The sequence below is a fragment of the Sciurus carolinensis genome, chromosome 5 (assembly GCF_902686445.1).
Source record: "Sciurus carolinensis chromosome 5, mSciCar1.2, whole genome shotgun sequence".
Taxonomy (NCBI): domain Eukaryota; kingdom Metazoa; phylum Chordata; class Mammalia; order Rodentia; family Sciuridae; genus Sciurus; species Sciurus carolinensis.
This window is the reverse complement of record NC_062217.1, coordinates 170,920,629-170,944,797: the sequence shown is the minus strand read 5'-3', so window position 1 is coordinate 170,944,797 and position 24,169 is coordinate 170,920,629. Positions and strand designations below refer to the sequence as shown.

Genomic DNA, 24,169 nt, shown 5'->3' with positions numbered 1-24,169 from the left:
CTTGTGTCACTTTGCAACCCCACCCCTGGGAAGGACGTGTAGGAGTTTTCTGTCTTTCCACTGTGAACCATGCTGAACATCTTGCCGCTCATATCTGTGCATACTTTTCTGGTTATTTCCTTTAGATGAATTCTTGGGAGGGAAATTGTTGAATCAAAGCTATGCACATTTTTGAGGCACATGATAACTATTTCCAGACTGCCTCACAAAAGGTCGTACCAACTTACACTTTTACCAGCTGTGCATGAAAGTACCCGTTTCTTGGCCTTACACCAACACTAGCATTTCATACTTAAATAAACCTGGCATGGCCCTAGGCGGCTACTAGGTTGGCTAAAGAATCATGACTTCCCAAGTTCTCAATACTTTGGACCTATGGGTCAAATCTCAAAGGGTAAATCAATAGGTAAGAAGACAAGGCCTGAGGTCCGATAAAAAGCCAGCAGAGCAGGTATAGCATGGAAAGTCTGGTGTGAGAGCAGTTCTCGTGCAAACCTTGGGAGCACGTAGATGAGCTAATGCTCTCCTGGGCTGCATCTGCACACTGTGAAGGTGCAGACCGAAGGGGGCTCATATCTGAACTATTTGAAGTATGGCTGCATTTCAAGAACCTGATGCACCTGTGTGGTTCCAGGCAGGTACAGGATGATGGCTGGTCAGTGAGCTTACTCTGGGGAAGATATCTGAAGGAACAGGACTGATGAGTCCCCACAAAAGCTGTGCCTGGCACAGGGCATGATGGTTTTGCATGACTTTTCTTCTTAACCTCATTTAGAAATATTTTAAAATAAGAAATTGAAAGCTGCCTACCAAACATTGTAGTTTGGAAAATGTTTGGCACCTAGTTCCCGCTAGTCCCCACACAGGGCTGGAGCTGGGTATGAGCCTGCTGCTTCTCCAGTCCCTGCCTTTCATGACCTCCACCTGCCAGGACTGGGAAGGGGCTGTAGCAGAGGAGGGGTGCTGCAGGGTCTCCCTCTGGGCTGCACCTTCCTCTGTTCCATACTGCACAGCAGTTCACTTTTAGCTTTGACTGTCCAAAGGAAGATGGACTCGTCTTCTGTCTACTCCATGTCCCGTGGTTTCATTTATTTCATTTGTTTCCTTTATAAACACATTCTTCCAGGATAAGCAGATGGAATAGGGGCAGAGGGTGTGTGTGTTTTTAGGGTGAAGGGATAAAGGCCTCCAGGCTTATTGGAAAGGGAGGTCTTAGCTTTCCGTTCAGATGACTATGATTGGCAGTTTGGATGAGGTTCATACCAGTGGTTCTTTTTCTCGGTTCTGGTAGGAGAACAGAAATAAGTGCATGTACATATACTCAGATATCTTGCAACAAAATGAAAACTCAAGTGAAGAACAGGTGTGTTGTGATGGATTGGAGGACAAAAAAAAAAAAAAAAAAAAAAAAAAATTCACAAGGCGACCAAGGTCTGACCAATGCAAATGGCAGAGGGGCATAAGCTTGTGTCAGCCATGTGACAGCCTTGCCCTGGGGTGACATGACTGTGGGCTTAACCCTCTCAGCCGGTGTATGGTGATTCACAGATGAGGAGATCAGAGCTCAGAGAGGCTAACAGTGTTCCGTCATCATGTTCCGTACGTGGTGAAGCTTGGGTTCGACCCCACGTCTGTGTGATCCGAATTCGTTTGTGGGGAGGGAGAGGAGGTCATGGAAAGATGAGTTCCACTTTCATGTGAAACTACCGGTGGGTTTTGGGACCACTTTCCTCCTCCACTAAACCCGGATTTTCTGTTGATAAGGCGTCAGCACTTCATCCCGAGGAGCGGGTGGTGACTGCCCCATTCTAGTCCGCCTTTGGTGAAGAGCCTCCCACCCTCACCAAGAGAAGGCATACCCGCGATCCTGTTCCGACGTCTCCTGGCTAGTAATTTATTCTGAACTGTTCTCTTTGAAATCATTACAAATAAAAGATTTTTCAGCAGAATAAAAAGATTTTCTGTGAGGATTTTTCAAGAATCGCTGCATGACATTCTAGCCCCAGAGAATAAGGGAGCTTTGGTTTCCCTGTTTGGAAGTCCTGGTCGGATACGTGGTGCTCACTCCCGTCTGCTGCATCTGCTGGCTGTCCTGCCTCCTCCTCTGCTTTTCCTTGTGTTGACTCAACATTATATTATTTAGTTTTGTTTTCCACTTAAGTTGGGAAGTGCCCGGTTCTGCATTACTTTTCTAAGGTCACGCTTGGGAAGGGAGCCGCTCTTGGCTCTTCCCCGAAGGACTGGGAGGGAGCCCTGAGCAGCCCACCCGGTCTTCCCCAATCACAGCCCGTTCCTGTGACCCTCGTCATCAGGTCCGCCAGGAGCCTGTCGATACCGTCCTGGTAGAAATCCTGCAGGTCTCACAATGACCTCTCCAATGCTCTCTCTCACATTTCCTCTGGTGGGTTCGTTTCAAATGGGCTGGTCCGGGGAGGCCCAAAGTGGTTCAGGATTTGGTAGCCTGCACATGTGGTCATTCCAGACCCCACCTCAGTGAGGACTGGACTGTCCCCTTTGATCTGAAAGTCATCTATGGTAAGGACAAATCTAAGTACTTAACCTGTCCATACAACATCAACAACCAAGTAGCTACCATATTCATTTGTTCAGCACAAGAAGATATTCTAATGACTGTCTTTCTAGTAGAGATCCAGATTGGTTACCAGGGAAGACAGCCCGTGTTTTGCACACTATCAGGATTGCTATGTAAAAATTCGATGAAGGAATAGTGAACAGCATTTTATGGTGCACCAGTAATGTGAATTAAAAAGCATCGAGACTGTGCTTTCTGAATATAAGAAAGCAGTGTCCTGGCAGCTTGATGGATTCCCACATCAGCCAAGGCCTTGAGGAGCTGGTAGCCCAGGGAGGGAGCAGCTGCAGAGACTGGAGGGGAGAGGTCCACCTGAGCCATCAGAGAGGCCCGGGGGCCAGGAGCAGCTGGGTGCCTACAGTTGGGGGATATTCAGAAAGTGGGGGAGAGGCGAGGGGAGGAACGGGGTTGCGTTCACGCATGTCTGTAACGCATGCCATCATCTTGGGGCTCTCTCACTTGTTACAATTAACTGGCAGGTAACTGAACATATCATGGGGGACAGTGGGATGTTTCAGTGCAGGTACGCGTTACGTAAGGATCCGCTAAGCAGATTAGATTACCCGCCACCTCAAGCGTTTCTCATCCCTTAGAGACGAGACCATCCAAGGTGCCCTCTTCTAGCTGTTTTATATACCCTATAAACCAAAGGGATTGCAGACCGAGGTGTATGGGATGCTCAGGAAAGCAAGATGAAGCGGGCAGCGAGCAGCATTTGAGCCCCGCGTTAAGCAGCCTGGGGAACAGTGCTCAGGGCCCAACCTGTGAGCGTGAGGCTGAATTTCACGAGAGTGCCTTCCTTCCGCAGAAACCAGGCTTTGCATTTGAATCTTGCTCCTTTCCTGGGCTCGCTTCACACTCTGCTGTCCTCTCAGCAGCACCGGTGAGCCATGCTCCCAGTCCCCCTGGCCACCACAGGTGACACCCGCTGCTCTTGGGTGTGCTGTGCTGAGGGGTGAGTCCAGCAGGTCATGTGGAGGAAGCGCATTTTCACTTGAGGCATTTTCAACTTGCTGTGCGTTTATTGGGACTTACCACCATCACAAGTGCGGGAGCCTCTGTCTAGGACTGGCTGACAGCAGCGCCAGGAGGAGAGGTGGAATGAGGACCGTGTGGCAGGAGCAGAATTGCAGGGTCCAGAGGAGGAGCCAGAGCTTACCTGTCCCCTCAGCACAGAGCTAAGAGAAAGAGGTGCTTCCAAAGATGGTACCAACGTGGCCCAAAGGATAAAGATGGCAGTGGAAAAGAGGAGTGTCCCAAGGTGAGGAATCGCGTGGGGGTGTGGCGGGAGGAGCAGAGTGTGCTGGTGACAAGGTGAGGAGTGGGGGTGTGGCGGGAGGAGCAGAGTGTGCTGGTGAGCCTCAACCCTGCAGATCTGAGCTGCTGCAGAGACCTGTTGGACCCGTCTCGCAGGGTGTTTACGGCACACACTGGGGCTGGGCTCCAGAGAGGTCTTCCACACGGAGGACAAGGCTTCCCGTGGGTGCCACTGGACTTCCTGACTGGACTATTTTAACAGGAAATGACGTGAATCCCATTTTTCACTTAGCAGAATATCCTGACTGAGGACCACGCTGTCCCAGAAGGGGCTGGGCGGGAGATGGAAACCACATCCTCAGGCAGTGCAGTGTCCTTTCAGTCCAGTGACACAAGGGTCATGTGGTGGCTCCCAGGGACCACACAAACAGCCAGGTGACTTAAAGGAGCCAAGTGCTTGCCTTGCTCTTCCTGAATCTTGGAGTCCTCAAGAAGGGGAAGAGGGCTGCCTGGACCTCACCCCCAACCCTGCTCTTTCAGGCTCCGTTCTCCCAGCTCTGGGGTGGTTCCTCCACCAACCCTACCTGCAACCCCCGCCTCTTCTTCCTGCTCCTTCCTCCAGCTTCTGAGTCTCCGGCACCCGAAGAAACAGCAGGACAGGCAAGCCAAGGGAAAAGCTGGCAGTCCTCCTACTTGACTGTTTGAATATTGCGAAATGTGAATTTTCTTTGCAAGGTCTCTGTGAGGCTTGAAACCTGAATTTTCTTGGTGCAATTAGAATGGGTTTGCAAAAAGTTAGCAATTAGCTGTGATCCTGTTTGTAATAGAAAAACTTGTTTGCACTTGGCTTCATTAGTCCACAGCCACTTGGCAGTGCTGCTGTGATCGATAGCAGGATTATTCTTTAAAGGGCTTATTATATTCTGCTAATGTTTATTTGAAAGAGATTGCAATGATGCTTTTTGTAAGTGGCCCTTAGTCAACATGCGAATGGGTGTCCTCTGGAGCTTGCATGCAAACAAAGTAGAAACTTAAGCTAATAACTTTCTCTGACTGACAGTTTTGAAATGGTTTGCAGAAAAAAATGGTACGTGAATGTTTCCAGACATCAAATTAGCTAGATAAATGAACTTTGAATTGGAAACCAAGTTTTCTGGTTAATAAACACAGTGTGTGCTATTTCACGGCTGGCTGTCTTGTAAGGGTAGGCAAGCCATTCCAAAAAGCAATGCTCTGTGTTAGTTTATAAGATTTTAATATCCTGATTATATCAGTAAGCAAGCATGGGAGTTATTGCCTATAAAACATTTCACATCAGCATGAAGTGTATTCACATATTCGTGCTGTATCTGCACAGGGGATTTAGAAGCTTCTATCTCCTTCTATGACACTGGATATAGATATATAGATATATAAAGATGTAAATATATATTACATAAGATCATCTTCTCCTATGGAAGGAGAAAAAAGCCAATTTGTTTTCCACGTTTAAGAAGGCATCGGGACTAGCTTGGTACCTGGCTTCCAAATAGACCTTCAATTAATAAACATGCCTTTCAGAAGGCTTTAACAAACTACATTATTATGCCCATTTGGATCTGAATACGAAAAGCTTTTACAAGAGGGGAGCAGTCCGGGTAAATAGCAATAAATAACAAGTGGAATGGTGTCTGGTCCCTGTCTGGCGAGGCGGCAGTTTCATTTGTGACTGTTTCTGCCGTAAGAATGTGCTGTTGTTTTATCCTGTGTGAGAGTTTCCAGACATTCATCATTTGAATCTCATAGTGATCATCCCAATTATATTTGGATGATATGTTTGGTTTTTGAGTGCTGCTATAACAAATTGCCCTGATGTGGGTGACTTGAAACAATACCCATTCATCATCTGCCGTTCTCTGGGTCAGAAGTCCAGGCTGGTGGGGTGGAGCTGATGCTCCATCTGGCTGAGTTGAAGGAAAGTCGGGTCTTCTTTTGCCGAGGCCCGGGGTGGTGGCGGGGGCCCCTCCCTCTCCTGCCCGCTTCTCTGAGCTGAAGGACAGGTCTGTTCTCCTGCAGCAGTGGCGGAAAGTGGCGGAAAGCTCCTCCCAGGCTCTGGGCTCCCTTGCTCCATCTTTGAAGTGTGCAGCATGGTCCGGTCCTTCCCTCGTTCCCTGTTTCTGACCCCAGTGATGAAAGGTTTGCTGCTTTTAAGTACCCTCGTGGTTATATTGGGCCCATCAAATATTTTAGAATAATGTCCTGGTCCCAAGGTGCAACTTAATCGCACCTTCACAGTCCTTTTGCCAAGTAAGATGACCCGTTTCAGGGTTCTGGGGGGGGGGTGGTCAGCACGAGGAGGCAGAGCCTCACCCCCCAACCCTGCCTCCTCCACACCACCCCCCTCATGGCCCTGACTACCGATGCTCTCCACCCCACCCCTCCACTCTTTGCTTTGGATTTTATATCGATTCACATTTTATTAAAACTCCTTTCCTCCTTCTGCTGCCTCTCTCTGTGTCTCTCTGTCCTATTCTGGATTTTTAATCTTTAAGGTCCAAAGAAACTGAGCAGGATTACCCAGAATTCTCTCTAGAGAGCTGAGGACACTGGGGACCAGGCTAGGAATGAGTGTATTGGTCATTTTTTATCCAGTCTCAGGTATGAGTGTAAGAAATCCAGCTCCCTTGGGGACAGAGCTGTGAGAGAGTAGTACGCTCACGTGGTGTGTGCCGGGTTCTCGCCCCTCAAGGGAGAGAGGGAGGGAAGGAGAGAGGGAGGGAGCCCTGCCTCCTCTCTATGGCAAGGCTACTTTCAAAGGCCTGGGTTCCTCACTTGCTGTGCCTGGATCCTTTGTACAGCCACTCTGGTCCCTTGGGAACATCAGCCTCCTAGGACTGGGCAGGTGGCCTGTCAGGGTCTGAGAGGAGGACAGCAGCCTCCTGCTCAGGGACAGCGTGTGCCCTGGAGGAGCATCCTGAGGGCCCTCACGCCTCCGGAGGCGAAGTCTGCAGCCTGGGGTCTCTCCTCTCCCCTAGACCGTGTTCTCCTGCCAGCTCCCAAGCTTCCCACCTATGTCCTTCACCCACAGGCGTCCGCAGGGGCCACACTCTGACAGGGGAGCACGTGTGGACACGGATGATAAGTGCCCCGCCTTGCAAAGTTTCTATTTTCCTGGGGGAGATAGACCATAAACAAGTAAAATAAAATCTAACGAATTACTGCAGATGATGAAATACTCTAGGAAGAGGCAGAACTGCTGGGCAGGCGCCTACTGCCCCGCTAGACGTCAGGGCCTCTCAGAGGCAGCGAGGGCCAGGCAGGCCGCTGGTGGATCGGCCACACAGAGCACGCAGACAGGGCACTCCAGGAAGATCAGCAGGATCAGAGAGCTGGGCCTGGCCCGTCCAGCAGTGAGCAAGCTGGGGATGGGCTCCCACTGAGCATGGGGCAGGGGTTCCAGGCCTTTGGCTTCGTTCTAAGTATGACAGGTCACCATTAATGACCCTTAAGAAAGAGCATCACCAAGCTGGGGAATTCTGGTGGAAACCTGGGGTGGATTTTTCCTCCGTTGTGATGGACGGGGAGGGAGTGTAAGATAAAAACTGAATTTCAGGTGTGTGAAGGTTGAGACATCTGCATCCAATAGGACTTTCCAGACTGCCTTGTTGAGTCGCCGGTCATGTCCCTCTTCCAACCCAACTTGTGAACTCACCAGGGGAACAAGAGTGCTGGTGTTGGCTCCAGAATCAGTGTGTAACAGACCGTGTTTTAGGCCACAAGGCAACTGAATACATTTTTAAGAATCAAGAAAATTCTTTGCATCTAATTTGATCAAAATGGAATAAAATTAGAAATCAACACCAAAGGGGAAAAGAACCTACAGAAACCAAATCAACATGTGGAGCTCAAATGATACATTTCTTTTATTTTTTTTTTAGTTGTGAATGGACATAATACCTTTATTTTATTTAATTTTTTTATTTTTCTGTGGTGCTGAGGATGGAACCCACAGCCTCACACTGCCAGGGAAGCGCTCCGCCACTGAGCCCCAGCCCAGCCCCTGAATTTTTAAATGACAAAGGGGTGACAGAAAAAATCAGAGGGGAAATTTAAAAATTCTTAGAATCAAGCAAGAATAGTGACAGAACATACCAGAGCCTTTGGGACACTCTGACAGCAGTGCCAAGAGGAAAGTTTATAACTCTGAATACCTAACATCGAACACTTAGAAAAATCCCAGATAAACAACCTGATGGTGCATCTCAAGGCCCTCGAAGAAAGAACACACCAGTTCCAAAGCCAGCAGAAGAAAGGAAATAATCATGACCAAAGTCAATGACATAGAGAATAAAAAAATACAAAGGAACGATGAAACGGGGAGTTGGTTTTTTCGATAGAAAAACCAGATTGATAAACCCTTCGCTAAACTAACCAAAAGAAAAAGAGAGAAGACCCAAGTTAATAAAATTAGAGATAAAAAAGGAGAAATTACCACAGACATCACAGAAATCCTGAGAATCATTAGGGACTTTTTTTGAAACATATACTCCAATAAATTGGAAAGCCTAGAAGAAATGGACACATTTCTGCCAGAATTAAATCAAAAGGGCTTAGAAACCCTTAAAAGATTGATAACAAGGAATGAGATAGAAGCAGTAATAAAAAGCCTTTAAACAAAGAGAAGCCCAGAACAGATGGATTCTCAGCTGAATTCTATCAGACCTTTAAAGGAGAACTAATGCCAATGCTTCTCAAATTATTCCATGAAATATAAAGAAATGGAACACTTCCAAATTCACTCTGTGAAGCCAGTATTGCTCATACCAAAACCAAATAAGGACACAGCAAGGAAAGAAAACCTCAGACTAATATCCCTGATGAACTTTGATGCAAAAATCCTTAATAAAATTTTAGCAGATCATATTCAACAGCACATTAAGGAGATTGTACATCATGACCAAGTTGGTTTTATCCCAGAAATGCAAGGATGGTTTAAAATACGCATGTCAATAAATGTAGTTCACCACTTAAATGGAATTAATGACAAAAGCCACTTAGTCGTCTTAATAGATGCAGAGAAGGCCTTTGACAAAATTCAACACCCATTCGTGATAAAAGTACTGAAGACACTAGGGGTAGAAGGAACTTACCTCAACATCATAAAGGTTATATATGACACACCCAAAGCTGACATCATAGTGAACAGGGGAAAAACCAAAAGTGTTTTCTTTAAATTTTGGAACAAGACAAGGATGTCCACTCTCACTACTTCTATTTACTATAGTACTAGAAATTTTAGCCAGAGCACTTAGGCAAGAGAAGGAAATAAAACCAATAAAATAAGATAGAAAGAAGTCAAATTATCACTGTTGGTAGATGATAGGATCCTATACTCAGAAGACCCAAAATGCTTCACCGGAGGAGCGCTAGAGCAAATTAACAAATTCAGCCAAGGATCTGATTACAAAATCAGCCTACAAAAATCAGTAGCTTTCCTATACACCAATAACGAATCTGCTGAGATAGAAACTAGGAAAACAATCCCATTCAAGATAGCCTCAACAAAAAAAAGAAAAAAACCCTAGGAATATATCTAATCAAGGAAGTAAAAGACCTCCACAATGGAAACCGTAGAAGAAATTGAAGAATACACTAGAAGATGGAAAGACTGCCTTGTTCATGGACAGGCAGAATTGATAGTGTTAAAATGTCCATACTGGCAAAAGCAATCTACAGCTGCATGCAATCCCATCAAAATTCCAGTGACAGTCTTCACAAAACTAGAAAAGAGAGCCCTAAAATTCATTCTGAAGAAGAGAAGACCCAAAGAATAGCCAACGCAAGTCTAAGTCACAGAGGCTTCCCAATACCTGACTTCAAATTATACTACAGAGCTACAGTAACAGAAACTGCATGTACTGGCATAAAAACAGACACACAGACTGATGGTACAGAATAGAACACACAGAGACAATCCCAGACAGATACAGTCACTGGTCCTCAACAAAGGTGCCGAAGACGTGCATGGGAGAAAAGGCAGCCTTTTTAAGAAATGGTGCTGGGACAACTGGTTATCCATGTGCAGAAGAATGAAACTAGACCCTTATCTCTCACCCTGCACAAAAATCAGCTCAAAATGGATCAAAGACTTGGAATTACACCAGAGACTTTGCAACTCCTAGAGGAGAGTGCAGGGTGGACAGAGTCACTGTGGTCCCCAGGGGCACGTGAGGTCTCATGGACTGCCCTCCCACAGCTCTCAGATGCAGCAGGAGACAGAGCAGAAATGGGTAGATGGCTTCACTAGGCCTTAAGCCACTTGAACCCCAGCCACACAGATCTAAGGGTTTGCTGCAGACTCAGGACTGCTGATCACCCCGAGCAACAGGGTCAGGAGTGCTGGGCCAAAGGAGGACGCGGGTGTCTTTCCCTGGGTGGAAGGGGAGGTGGTTGAGCACAGAAGGAGGGAAGATTCCATGCTCCGGATGTCCAGCAACAACCCACAAACAACCTAAAACTACATTACGTATCTTTCAAAAGCAGTTTCCTCCTAAGAATGTGTAATCCTGCACATTTTGGCAAGTTGTTTGCTAATGTCAGTTTTCCACCTTAAAAAAAAAAATGAACAATTCACAAGTAAAAATCATCATCACTTATGTTGATAACTAAGGGGCCCAAGCCAGGGACATCCCATGACAGTGCTGCAGGGCTCTGGCTCCTTCTCACATTGTGCTGCAGTTGGTTCAACTGTGTCCTCTCTGAACTCCACCATGTGCCTCTCCTTCTGCTCTGGAACCAGCACACTAATATTCAAGTGGTGACCAAGATTGCCTCTAAATATTCATAGCAATGAATGACTCCCTGGTGTCCCATGAATGCCAGGGCTGCAGTCTGAAGCATTTATTTAGTGCTGGAGAGGGATCTGGTTATTTCAGAGTTCCCTTGGATGCAGTATTTTAATATTGTTGTTCTGCCTGGAAAATTAAAGCCCTCTGAGCTTCTAGTATCGACAGGTAAGATGAATGGCTTTGACTCAGAACGGGCCACAGTCTTTGAAAGGATGTCCTAGAGGATGCCACAGGAGTGGACATGGCCACCGAGTGGGGACTCCCTCCTGCCCACCAACCCTGCTGCCATTCTGATGCCCATAATTTTAACTTCATGATCAGGGTCAGATTTTCCTAAGTCATTGGAAAGTGGATATGCTTTAAGGACAAACGCCGAGGAGAGGATCCTGTGCATCGCCCTGTCCATCAGAGGGAAATAATAGGGATATATATCTCTGTATCTGTGTAAATCTACTCGTATGGACAGAAATTTTACAGTCATTATGGGTGAAATAGTTTAAATTCAAGTTTGGGTGGTTTCCCAATTACACAAATTAAAGGGCAGGACGACAGGCTCTGAGATGCCAAGAGGAAGAAGGAATCATGGCTGATCCATAAATCACTTCTTAGCCATCTGTAAATACTGCAGTCGGTAGACCACCCCGGCCCGGTGCACTGTGGGGCCCCTCAGCAGCACAGGCAGCAGAGGGCCTGGGAGGGAGCCACCGGCCTGGCCAGGTCCTTCCTTGCAGGCTGGCCTGGTCCTGCCCCCAGGGGAGCCTGCTGAAACTCATTTCTGGAGACATGCACCTCTAAGGTAGAGTGTCTGGTAAATGTGACCCAGGGACAAAGCTGGGAGGAAAGGAAGACCCTGGGAAAATGCTGAGTCAGCCGTGGGATTTATCTCCCAGCCCACACGCCCCAGTCAGGGACTTGGAGCTGAGTCTTGGGTGGAGTTAGGGTGGAGAGAAAGGGGGAACAGTGAGAACTGATAAAACACTGGATAAGAAATCGGGATGTCCGAGGGGGCCTGCATTATAACATGAGCACACGTGACACACGTGGACATGCACATTCTCGCACGTGCTTAAGAGGCACTGCAAGAAGAAAAATCCCGATTCACTCATCCTTTTCTTTTATTCAGGGGATTGATCTCAGGGGCACTCGACCACTGAGCCACATCCCCAGCCCTGTTTTGTATTTTATTTAGAGACAGTGCCTCGCTGTTGCTGAGGCTGGCTTTGAACTTTCAATCCTCCTGTCTCAGCCTCCAGAGCCGCTGGGACTACAGGCGTGCACCACCGTGCCTGGCTTCACTGATCCTCTAAAACTTACAGAATGTCTTCCTTAAGCCTCTGGAGGAAGCTGTTTGTGTTGCTGACTTTTGTCACTGGTGTTGAAGAGAACTTGCCTCCAAGGTCCAGTGATTCTCTGCACAGCTTTCTCCTTCCCCCTGCCCAACATCCCATAGGAAGTGGCCCTGTTCTCTCTGGGATGTTCAGCCCACAGATCCCGTCCAGTCTCTCTGTGGGCCTTTTTTGGGAAGCACCTCCTGGTTCCACTGACTGCTCTTGACGGCGCCCTAGCTTCCGGCCCCATTTTCTCCCCTGGCCTCTTTTCCGTGCTGTTCCTGGTCCTGGATGGCTCCCTGCCTGCTGTCTCCAACCTGGAGAAAGACAAGTGTGCGCAGGTAAATGAGAAAGAACCCTGCCAAGAAGAAGAGAGCGCGAGGGAACACTCCTTTCTCCTAAGGAGGATGTGCAGAGGAGAACAAATAAGAGAGGTCTGCCCTTGAACTTATTGTGGTGACATGGAACATGGAAGAGAACGGGAGATCAGAAAAGCTGTCATTGAGAAGGGACGGGTCCTGGCCAGGAAGCCTGAGGGCCGAGTTCTCAACAAGGGCAGCTGGAGATGGTAGGGCAATGGCTGTGGCCACCCTCCCAGATGCTAGGACTTGTGATACAGCTATAGCCATTAGCAGAGGGTGGCAGGGGACGTGGAAAGCAGGGAGACAGGCTGTGACAGGGTGGGAGAGGGCAGACAGATGCTTTACCATGCAGTGCTGGGATAATTCGCTTGCCAGATTTTAAAAGTGCAGGTGGCCTCCTCCTGTCTACCGCTCACAAAGCCAAGTTCAATGGAGGAGGTTCCGTGGGAAAGGCAGAGCTGTTTGTTATTTAGAAGGCAGCACAGGCTGCTTTTTGACCTAGGAGTAGGGAAGAATTTCTCAAATGAGGCACAGAAAATTTAGATCATGGAGGGGTTTATTAAAATGAAGTCTCTCTTTCACCAACACACAGGAGGGGTGAAAGGACAGCCATGGGAGGAGGAAGGACCCACACACAGGCAGGAGTAGCACCCAGAAGACAGAGGGATTAACAGGGATGAGACAAGGACAGAAACAGCGGAAGGGCAGGGGTCCGACGCAGGAGCTGGCCTTCCCGGGAAGAGGAGGTCCCAGGAGCACCAGACCTGAGGCCTCTTACTGATGAGGGACACAGAAGCTAAAACCCAGGGGCACAATTGCACACTCAGCAGACTGGTCTTGACTAACATTAAAATTTTGTCAAATATTCATGAGGACGTGGTGTGAAGGGAACCTCTGTCCACTAACAGAGGCAAAGATGTGCAAACCCCACCCCAGAGACCCCACCCTGACACCCCAGAGAGCTCCTAACATTTTGGTCATATTCTGCTTTCAGCTGGGTGGAAGGTGCCCTGGCAATTAGTGTATTGTTGTTTTCTAAAGCCTCAGACATTTTAAATACTCCTTAGGATATACTTTCCCCAACTTAAAAGATAGAATTATAATTATTGCCCAAAGATGTCTGGTCTATTGATTAGCACTTAACGGATTTATTCAGCAAATGCAGTTCCTTAAGCATTCAGCACAAGACACAGTTCCATTAGGATAATCAATATATCATTTTTAAGAATAGGAATGGTGCATTAACCAGTACCAGTTCATTATCTCCAGTGGCTAACAACCAAGAGAAAATGGAATGAATGCATGCTTTTAAACTAAGAGGTCTAATGCAATTAGTGGTTTTGAATCAAAGTAGTGCTCTGTTCTCTCTCTCCATTGGATTTTTCCTGTATTCCCCATACATCCACTAAAATGGACACAGAGATTTTCTCATCTTCCTGGAAGAAAATGTATTCTTTTGAAAGATGTTGATGTTGGCATGTTATAATAGCATTTGTAGGTACTTTATGTGGAATTAGCACAAATGTTAATATTTAAACTCGCTCAATTATTTTAGGGAAAAGGGTGCTGCAGATTATTTATTTATTGGTGGTGTTGGAGATCAAACCCAGAGCTAAGTACTTCCTCTATCAATGAGCTGTATCCCTGGTACTTTATTTTTATTTACAAATACAATTTTCAGGATTTCTCTTTAAGATGGTACTTTGTGTATCAATAGCTTAGGCAAGCACAATTTGTAACTAAAGTAATATTTATAAATACACATAGGTAAAACAGTTATACACATGAGGATACATACACATGGTGTTTGGGCACATCTTGACAGAATATGGAGACATATTTTTGTTTTAATATTTTATTGTAAACATAATTAATAATCTAGTTTTTCTAAGATATGATTAATGAGTCCAAATTGTAACCCTGGAGGAAACATTGGTTAAGTGTTGGTAATTAAGTCTGAGGGTCAGTTAAGTACATAGGGAAAAATCCCTGACAGACACAGAAACAAACAAAAACATTCTCACGCACTGTTACAAGGATGTGGTGTATGTTTAATGTTACATAGGATTGAATAGTAATATTAATTTTAAAAGTTCAGAAATCCATGCAGTTCTTATCAATACCAGTGTCAAAATACAAAAACTAAGAACTGTGTTTATGTAATCTTTTGCCAGAATGGATCCATAAAACAACCTGTTTAAACCCAGAAAAATGCACAAAGATTTCATGTATATGGGAATTCCCCTGTTTAACTCAAGCTCAAGTCATTATTTAAAATATTATCATCCGTCAATTAAAAGGATATTATTTTCTGTCATTACAATATGTAGATTCCTGTGATACAGAAGATAGCATCTTATACAGATGGTGATAGTTACGTAGGAGAGGCACCGCAGGCACGCTGAACCCCACCCTGGGCTCACACAGCTGCAGCACCTGAACACACCAGCTGTTAGAATACTGCTACGCAGGCAGCAATGGCCCAGGCAGGTCTTGGTGTTCCCGCCCCTTTGCAGCTGCCAGAAGACCTTCCGCGCAGGTGCGGGTGCTCCACATCTGCGCTGTCTGCCTGCCGCGTGCAGCTGTCGTGCTCTGAAATGCGTCTGGTGCAACCGATGAGCTGAATTTTATTTTATTTTAATTTAAATAACCCTGCGTGGCAATGGCCACCATATTAGACACAGTGAGACCACGAGAAGTGTCAAACGGCCGCCCCAGGAAGGGAGGTTTAGGACTCCCCTCAGTGGTGTGCGCCAGCTAGCGGGGCCTTGACATTTCCCCAGAACTCATGTGCCCTTCGGTTGTGGGTTTTTCAAATCTTGTTTCATTTTTCACTAATTATTTTAATGTAGCCTATTTGGAATTTATAGTCCACTTTGTCTTAAGTGTCACATGTGGTTAGTTAATTCATTGTATTTTTAAAATGTCTCTTGAACTTCCGAGCAGTAATAGTGCCTTTCAGATATGGAATATTAGAAAACTACATATAAATATTTTATTCTCACAGCTCTTATAAAAGCAGAGAAACAAAAGAATTCACAAAGCAAAGGCAAAAAAAGCCAATGCCACTGAAGTTGGCTCTCATTTAACGTGGTGACTGCAATCGGCAAGGCAGCGGCCACCTGAGGTGCTCGCACTGTGCTGACTGGACAGACCCAGGGGCCTGCGAGGCGCGGTGCCTGTACGGGGTGCCTCCCTGACGCGTTCTTAAACTTCTAAGAAACCTTCATTTGCACACAGGGCTGTGGTGGCGTTTGGCTTTTCTTAGGTAGACCTCATCCTTCATGAATGAACTGCACCTGGGTTCTTATCTCGAGAGGAGCCGGCAAGGCCAGGGGCTAGCGCCAGGTGAGCCAGGGGAAGAGTGGTGTAGGTGGGTGTGGAGACAGGTGAGGTGCAGACTGTGTTCAAGTGTTGGTGTCTTGTCAGTGTGGTTTGTTTCAAGCAGGGGTGGATTGATCAGGGGGTGATTTTAAAGGTACCCCTACACTGTCATTGGAGAATGGATGGGAAGCCAGCACAGAGGGCCTGTGTTGGAAGGTTTTGCAGGAATCCTGGGTGAAAGACTACGGTGGTCTGCTGGACACCAGCAGTGGAACTTCATGGGCCTCTCAGCAGGACTTCCTCATGGATTGATGGAGTTGGTGAGGGTGGGGGGCTGCAGACGACTTCTGGTGGAAGTCCTAAGCGGCTGGGGAAAGGAAGGTGCCCTTCCTAGAGGCAGGGAGGATCGAGGAAGGAATCGATGGGCCATGTCCAAGGGAGAAGAGGCCCGAGAGTCCATGAGGGAAGGAGTGGGTGTTGAGGCCACATCAGGGCCTGAGTCACGGTTCCAGCTCTGCTCTGCTCTTCCGTACTTGGAGTCTCCGAATGTTCCTTAGGGGAATGTGGATTTTTCTCCCTCTGCTGACTGCCAGTGGAGCACAGCCTGATGTTGGCAAGTCAAAGCCCAATGTTTTCAACCAACCCCTCTTGTTTACCTTTCAGGATCATCCAGAAGTGTTGAATGTCCACATGCAACTGGAAAGCAGAGAACTGGTCATAAATCTGGAAAGAAATGAGTAAGTCAAGCTAATCCTTGTTTATGGAATGACAGGACCAAGTTAAGACAACGTGACTGGGAAGTACTGTGTGATATGTGTTGGCGTTGAGAGAAGCAAACTCCATGCCTGGGTCTGTAGTCCAGATTCAGATTGGAGGATGAAGTTAACTTTAAACAATTACCCAGAGGAAAAAATGAAGAATTTTATCACTCTGAAAAACCTGATAACTCAGCAGGTTTTCTCATTGTTCGGATGTTTCTTTTTTTCAGGCTGATTTTTCAAGGGAAGAATTTAAGCATCTCTAGCTCATTCAGATAAGAGTGTTCCATAGGTAGTTCCTGAGTTGTATAAGAAGGGATGGTTTCTGGGTTGGGGATATAGCTCAGTTGGTCGAGTGCTTGCCTCATAAGCACAAGGCCCTGGGTTCAAATCCCCAGCACTGCAAAAAAAGAGAGAAGGGATAGTTTCAAATAGGTAGAAACTCTTTCATCCCTGGGAAATACCAAGAGTTTATTTTATCTTTCAAAGCTTGTCTCCAGTGGTATAAACTTTATTTTTTCATTTAAAAATTTGACACTTTTCTGGAAAAATCATATAAATTTCCGGAAAATGGTTTTATATTTTATCCCAGAGAATATGGATATTACTACATATTTGCATGGCTTCCAGGAGAAGCTGTTTCTGCTCCTGTTTGTGTTGTTCCTTACACTCTGGTTGTCCCCACAAATTCTTCAACTCTAGAGGGCCCTTCCCATTCCTTTGGACTAGCGTCCAGTTAGGAAGCCCTTCTGCGTGGCAGTCAGAGATGGAGCTGTCAGCCAACCTCCTGGGGCTCGATGCAAAGTGGCACTTCACTCTTCCAGTGTGTGGGTTCCTCTCCTCACCCGTTTTTGCTGAATTGATGGTGTGGATGGGAATCCTCTGGAAGGAGTTCCCCCAAGAGATACGAAATCATACAAACTCCAGTCAGCATCTTTATGTAAAAAGTCAGGTCATTTTTATCAGAGCTGTGATTTGAGGATACTGAGCAAGTCAGAGGAAAGGGACCACTCATGGCCATCCTAGCGTGTGGCCTCTGGTGCCATGAGTATATAAAGTCACATAAAATCATATGACCTCCTCCTCGGGATCCATAATCTGCCTCCCCCTACCACCCAAAGGAGAATACTCAGTTTATTTGTGATGGTAGAGACAACATTCACTAAAACTGATCCAGAACTTGAAAATAGGGCAAAAACGCCTCTTTATTTATTTTTATCTTACATGTGTACCCCTCACCATTAGATGGATCTAAAGCTTCGTCAACAATAAATAAGTAATGTGTTTTAGCTTTTCTGGTGCCAATGATCTTAAAATAGAGATTGCAGCACGCATATGGAATAAGCAGGGATGTGAACTAGAAACTGTTGCTGCTTCTGGTGCCTCTCTTAGGAAAACAAACCCTTTGATGGTCTTTCTTTCCTTGTTTTCATGTAAGAATATTGTGGGGGCATTTACATTTTTATAAATTGCTGTTTCTATTTTATTATTTGCTCTTTTTAAATGGACATGACAGTAGAGTGTATTTTTGACATATCTACATACATGGAATATAACTTAGGATCCCATTCTTGTGGTTGTGCATGGTGTGGAGTTTCACTGGTCATGTATTCATACATGAACGTAGGAAAGTCATGTCCTATTCATTCTACCGTCTTTCCTATTCCTCCCCCTCCCTTCCCTTCATTTGCCTTTTCTAGTCTAATTTAAATTACTGTTTCTATGTGTTTTTGAAAACATCTCCATGGAGGAAGCTAGGTATTCCTCGAAAGAGCAGAGGGAGGGCTTCCATCTGCCACGCATGCACTCAGTGGGGTTGTTATGATTGGCAGCTGAATTGTGACTGACCCTATTGTTAGGCAGGGTTGTGGTGCCCAACTTGGGGGAGGCTGATCCTAAACTTTGTAGGTGGTATTATGACTGCAGGTAGAGGAGCGGAAATAACCTTAATAAAGTCCTGAAGTTATTTGTTTTTACTATAAAAGGAACACCAGCAGAAAATTGAACACTGTAGAGGAAAAAGAAGGAACAAAGAATTAAAAAAAAAAAATACTCCTTCTAACATAACCCTGGTTGACATGGTACATGCTAAGGTAGATTATGTCCTCACAAATAAGGCTTTTCTTCTTTGGTCTTTCTGATATTGTAGTCTTTGTGTGACTTTATATACTATGTCTTCATTTAGCTTCATAAGGAACATGCTTTTCCAGGTAGAAATGACTTCTCAGAGCCCATCTGGTCCTCTGAGTGTGTAAAGTGGTTTAATAGCCTCATTCACGGTTCCCTGAGAAAATGATTTACCTTTCATTACTGCAGATAGTACAATATACATCGACAACTGGGCCAGGACTAATTTGTATAAAATGTTATTTTAAAAGGTGTGTTAATTTGCTCCCTTCCAATCCTGGGCCTTTCATATAAGATAATCTTGAAATTAGAAAAGTCGAAAACATAAAACCATCTTTTCTCAATTTATTTCTCTCTTCCCAATTGCTTTGTCAGCTGACATTAAAAAAAATATGATATCCTGTAGCTTTATTTTAGTAATACTACTTGTACCAATTTGAAGAATCGCATTCTGTTAAAAGTAATATTTTCATAAAGCATGCCAATATTACTATTTTAATAATGCATTTCCCAAATACTTCAGAATGACAATTGTTTTCGAAAGAGTCTATACATCTATTTCAAATGGAAAATTCCTGAGGCAATGAACACCAAAAAAATCTACAATTTTATTAATAAAGTGAAATGCTTTTATGCTACTAGCTTTTAATGCTATCAGACACAAAAGGTATAAATCACTGGTTTATAATGTAATTTTTAATTTGCATAGCCTTTGGTGCAATAGAACAGAAAGCTTATTCAAATGAAGCTATAAGAACCCAATGCTAAAAATATAAGCAGAGGCCATTTACATATCTAACAACCAGTGTAGTAGAAGGCCTGACCACTCTGATTGGACCACGGAAGGTTGACCTGTTGGCATGCTGCTTCAGTGCCTGTGGGCCAGGAATCAGCCCTGAGTTCAAGGATGTTCTTTGCAGAATGTTTTACTTAGAATCTCATTGATAGGGATTTAATTAAATAAATTATGGCTCAGCTATGGAGCAGAATACTATGTGATAGTTAAAAGTGAAGAACTAAATCTTTGCAAAGAAATTTATAGTGCAATCAATATAAATATGTTAGAAAATAGTTCACATGGTATTTGTTTTAAAACTATACACATGACACAGATCTCTCAGTAGTATGATTATGAAAGTCTTATTGTCTTAACATTTCACAAGAAGAAAATATTACTTTTGAAATTAGAAAAAAAGCTTTTGTTTTGAAAGAGAAACTGTCATAAAAACTTGAAAATACTTGAAAAGAAAAAGGCTTAAGTGTTTATGATTCATAAAAAGAAAACAGGGAAAGGCTACTTTGAAAGGCCTTTATAAGCCTCCAGAAACTTCCAAAGGGCAAAATAGGCCTACCCATTGAATATTGTCTTTGAATGTCTAGAAATTGGTTTTAATGGAAAAAATTTGCTTAGAAATTAAAACCTAAATAAATGAGGCCCCAGTTCCTTAAGTCATAAGATCTATACTCTAAGGCTAATGCTGAAAGAAAGTCACCTCATTATCCCTCCTCGGAAACGCTACCATGGTAAACCAGTTCACGGAGCAGGGCCCAACTTCTAATAAATAGTTGTTCCAGGGACTCTGTTTTATTTGCCTTCTAGCATCCCTAACTTGTGCTGATGGTCTGCTCACTTAAATCTGTTTGTACAGCATAATTGAATGTTTAAAGGAACACCCGCTTCCCGGACTCCCCGGGGAAGCGCTTTTCCTCACTGCTGTCTGCGGAGGGAGGGCAGGCGGCTTATAACTTCCATAACTCAGCGGGATCCCCGTGGACTCTCAGGCCCTTGCTCGCAGGTGCTCTGTGTATCTTTGATCAAAATGGTTTATTGGACAGGCAGGCCAGCTCTGCCATCGCTTTCCAGTTTAGGGTAATTAAAAGTGAGGGCCATACATCACACTGCCTGCCTCCCTCAAGCCCGGCGGGCACTCTGTCTTCAAGCCTGGCTCCCAGCACCGTGGACGTCAGCTGCCGTGGGGAGGCCATGCCCACTGGACTGATGTGTCTCTGGGCTGGAAGCCCTTCAGCACTGACTTCTATTCTGTCTGGAATGATACCAGACATCTCTTCAGGAGCAACTTTAATTACAGTACATTCTAGAACAACTGTAGAAAGGACATTTAAAAATCATCAAACATTGGACACAAATGTTTGGCAGGGCATGTATTTTTGTTCATCTTTCAGACTACCATGTGCTGAATAGAGAGATGTGGTCAGTATGGAGATGGCACTGGACGGGTCAGGAGCTGGCTAAGAGACAATCCAGAGGATGTTAGCCCATTGTGAACACTGACCCGACCTGTGTCAGGCAGCTGTGCTGCTGCTGCTGCTGGTGGCTGCAGGGCTGTGTGTCAGGCGTCTCTAGGAAGATGTGAAAAGGAGGCCTAATCACATTCCCTGGCAACACAAAGCTGGGGGACCGCTGTGCTCCAGGCAGCCAAATCTGGATTATGGAGATTTCAGAGTTTGGATCAATAGGCCAAAACTAACAAGATGAGATCTAGTGGGACAGATACGAAGTCCTGTGCGTGGGTTAACAAAAATAAGTAAATAAACAAGTGTTGCGAGTTCAGGGGATGTTCGCTAGTAATTCACACAAATGAGACCTGCAAGCTCAACAAGAGCCCTGGAGACAATGTGGCTGCTGAGATAGGTGACAGTCACCAAAACATTTGTGGGGTGATACAGCGGGCCCTGAACTGGGAGCCCGGATCCTGCACCCTGTGCGCCACAGCTGAGAACCAATGACTACTGTGTTCTCATTGCCACCTTTGGACATGCCTGTCTTCTCCCATAAAACAGGGACATCACCGAGGTCAGGGGCAGGGTCTTATTTTATTTTATTTTTTGGTAGCACGGATTGAACCCAGGGGAACTTAACTACTGAGCCACATCCCCAGCTCTTTTTATTTTTTATTTTGAGGCAGGGTCTCACTATGTCGCTTAGGACCTTGCTAAGTTTCGGAGGCTGGTTTTGAATTTGTGATCCTCCTGCCTTAGCCTCCCGAGCCACTGGGATTACAGGTGTGTAGCACTCTGCCCAGCTTAGGGGTAGGGTCTTAATGCCCCCAACACCTCTACCACTTTTCCCACTACCTGGCTTGTCACAGGCCCTTGATTAGCACTTATCACATGAGTGCATGATGGAAACTGAATGACTTGAACCAAGCTGGATGTGAGTCACCAAGGGTTTGAGGACATTATCCTGAAGGGGATGTGAAACAATTCCAGGAGAAAAGCCTTGAAGCCAGCTGTGCTTCCAGCAGCACGCTGCTCCCGCTCTCTCCGTGTCCTGGTCTGCGCAGTGGTGGTGAGAGATGAGGACTCAGGCTGGTTTTGGGGGGCGGGTGTGAACGACTCAGCGACCTTTCCTGTGGGCCCACGATACCCAGCCACACCCTTGGCTTCACTGTTTCACTCCACACCTTCTAAATTGATGAAAACCAGGCTATGCCCACTCGTCACCGTAGGTCTTGGAGATGGCTGAACATCTCAGTCCTGACGAGACCCGCAGGATTGGCCAGGTTCCTCCCTGGGGTTCATGTTGCTTTGAGGATCTTCATTTCATAGACTTGACGTCCTCGAGAGGTGCCATCCTAAGGTCCTTCTGGATCGCCTCTCGCAGAAGCAGCCCAACCTACCCGTGGAACTGCTGGTCTCATCTGCTCGGTGGCTCTAAATATTGATGGAATGAGGAGGAGACCACCTCAGACACATGACCGTTTAGTTCATGACTCCATGTCTCGGCGTCCCTTCTCCCGTTCACAGACCTGTGTCAGGATCTTTCTTGACACAACAGTGAGATCGTTTGTTCGTTCGCCCCCTCCCCTGACCATCTACTCACAGATTTTGAATGACCAGACACTGCGATTGACCCTGGAGACAGAAGCGAGCGAGCAGCCTCGCCCCTCGTAGGTGAGTCAGGGAACCCAGCACTAAACAGGTCATCGCAAAACAATACCTGGATGATAGCCACGCCCAGGGCCAAGGAAGGAAAGCGCAGGGCCCTCGCCCGGTCTGGAGAAGGAGGCCATGTCATTAAATGGCACTTAAGCTGTGCGTGAATAGGGCCAAACCAGATACAGAGGGCATGTGTAGGTCCTGAGGGAGGAAGAAGGAGCATTCCAGAAACTAGGAGGGCACTGTGCTAGCGAGCCAGGAGGAGAGTGGCAGACAGAGCGGGAGAGGACGCCAGACCACATGGGGTCATCTGCACCTTTTCACAAGGACAGTGGTGTACCCTGGAGAGCCGGCCTGTAAGCACGGCAGTGGTTTGCCAGGACTCAGTTTCCTAGGACTCTCCTGGCCGCACGGGAAGACTGGGCTGGAGGAGGAAGAGTGGCCGTCCAGGGCAGAGGAGTGGCTAGAGCCGTGGGAGCGTCTGGGGGAAGGTGGAGGAGGCTCAGTGTCCAGGGGGCAGAAGGGACAGAACGCGGTGAGGACTGAACGTGGGGAGATGGAAGGGAAGACATCGAGGGTGGTTCCTGTGCACCAAGCCCCGGAGGACAGTGGCGTCTGTGACCAGAATAGAGAGCCCTGGAAAAAGGACCAAGGACTTGCCTTTGAGCAGTGGCCAGGGACACAGATGTGGTGGAGATGGTGGTGGCCAGGTCCTGCGCCCCTTGAGCAGGCGGATGCTTTCACCAGAGTCCGTTCTGGAGGTGGCCAGTGGGCGCTGTCAGGCGGAACGGCGGTGGCCTTCCTTTGGTTGTCTGCAGCTGTCCTAAGTTTGGCAGTGGCTGGCGACTGAGCTGGAGAGCACCAGTCTGCAGCGGGTGGACCAGGAGGAGCCATTAGCAGTGGCCCTGAGGTATCCAAAGAGCTGTCACAACCCAAGGCAGTGGTTCCATTAACTTCTAATCTGGGGTCACTGGACTGAGCCTCTGCCTCCAGGCTCCCTCCTGGGCCCCCGGCCTCTCGTCCACCCGTTTCCTAGAGTCCGCTCCCATTCAGTGTGCGTCAGAGAATCCGAGGTCCTGGACGTGCAGGCCTTGCTCCTGGACCACCAGCTCCCGCGTGGGGACCACTGGGGAGCTGGTCAAGAAGGCAGGTGCCTGGTGCCGCCTCTCTCTGTTGACCCAGAGCCCCAGCTGTAGGGCCTGGGTATCTGTATTTTTAACAGATAAGGAAGGAAACATACTCTCATTTTTCTTGGAGAGACCTGAGCCACATATGGCAATTCAAATTAAAGTTAATTTAAAATAAAAATAAAACTTCAGTTCCTGGATCGTCGTAGCCACAGTGCAAGTGCTTAGTGACCCCTGAGGGACACTTCCACCATCTCAGAAAGCTTTTATTTTGTGGACGGTGCTGGGACTGGCAGGAAAATGGCAGCCCACAAATCCCTCCAGTTTGGGGTTCCTGTCTCAGCAGATGATCAGCTGTGGAATGTTCCTTCCTACGGGGAGTGATCGTGCCTCCCAAGGTTTCCCAGGGCCAGTGGCAGTGACGAGCCCAGCCCCTGCCCTGGGACCACCTCTGCACTTTGATAAGTAGAGGAGGTCCAGGGGCAAGTGCCGTGAGCAGAGCCGTCCACTGTGGAACTGAGGCCAGCCCCATGGACAGACTCCTTCAGATCTAAGTTACAGCCTCT

The 24,169-nt window shown here is 46.6% G+C and overlaps 1 protein-coding gene across 1 annotated transcript in view; it reads left to right on the top strand.

Moving 5' to 3' along the window:
* Positions 1-24,169, top strand: part of Adam12 (ADAM metallopeptidase domain 12) — a 332,604-nt gene that overhangs the window by 79,445 nt on the left and 228,990 nt on the right. Inside the window, exon 3 of the mRNA XM_047554551.1 lies at positions 16,355-16,428. Within this exon, the coding sequence (XP_047410507.1) occupies positions 16,355-16,428 (74 nt within the window). The remainder of the gene's footprint in view (positions 1-16,354; positions 16,429-24,169) is intronic.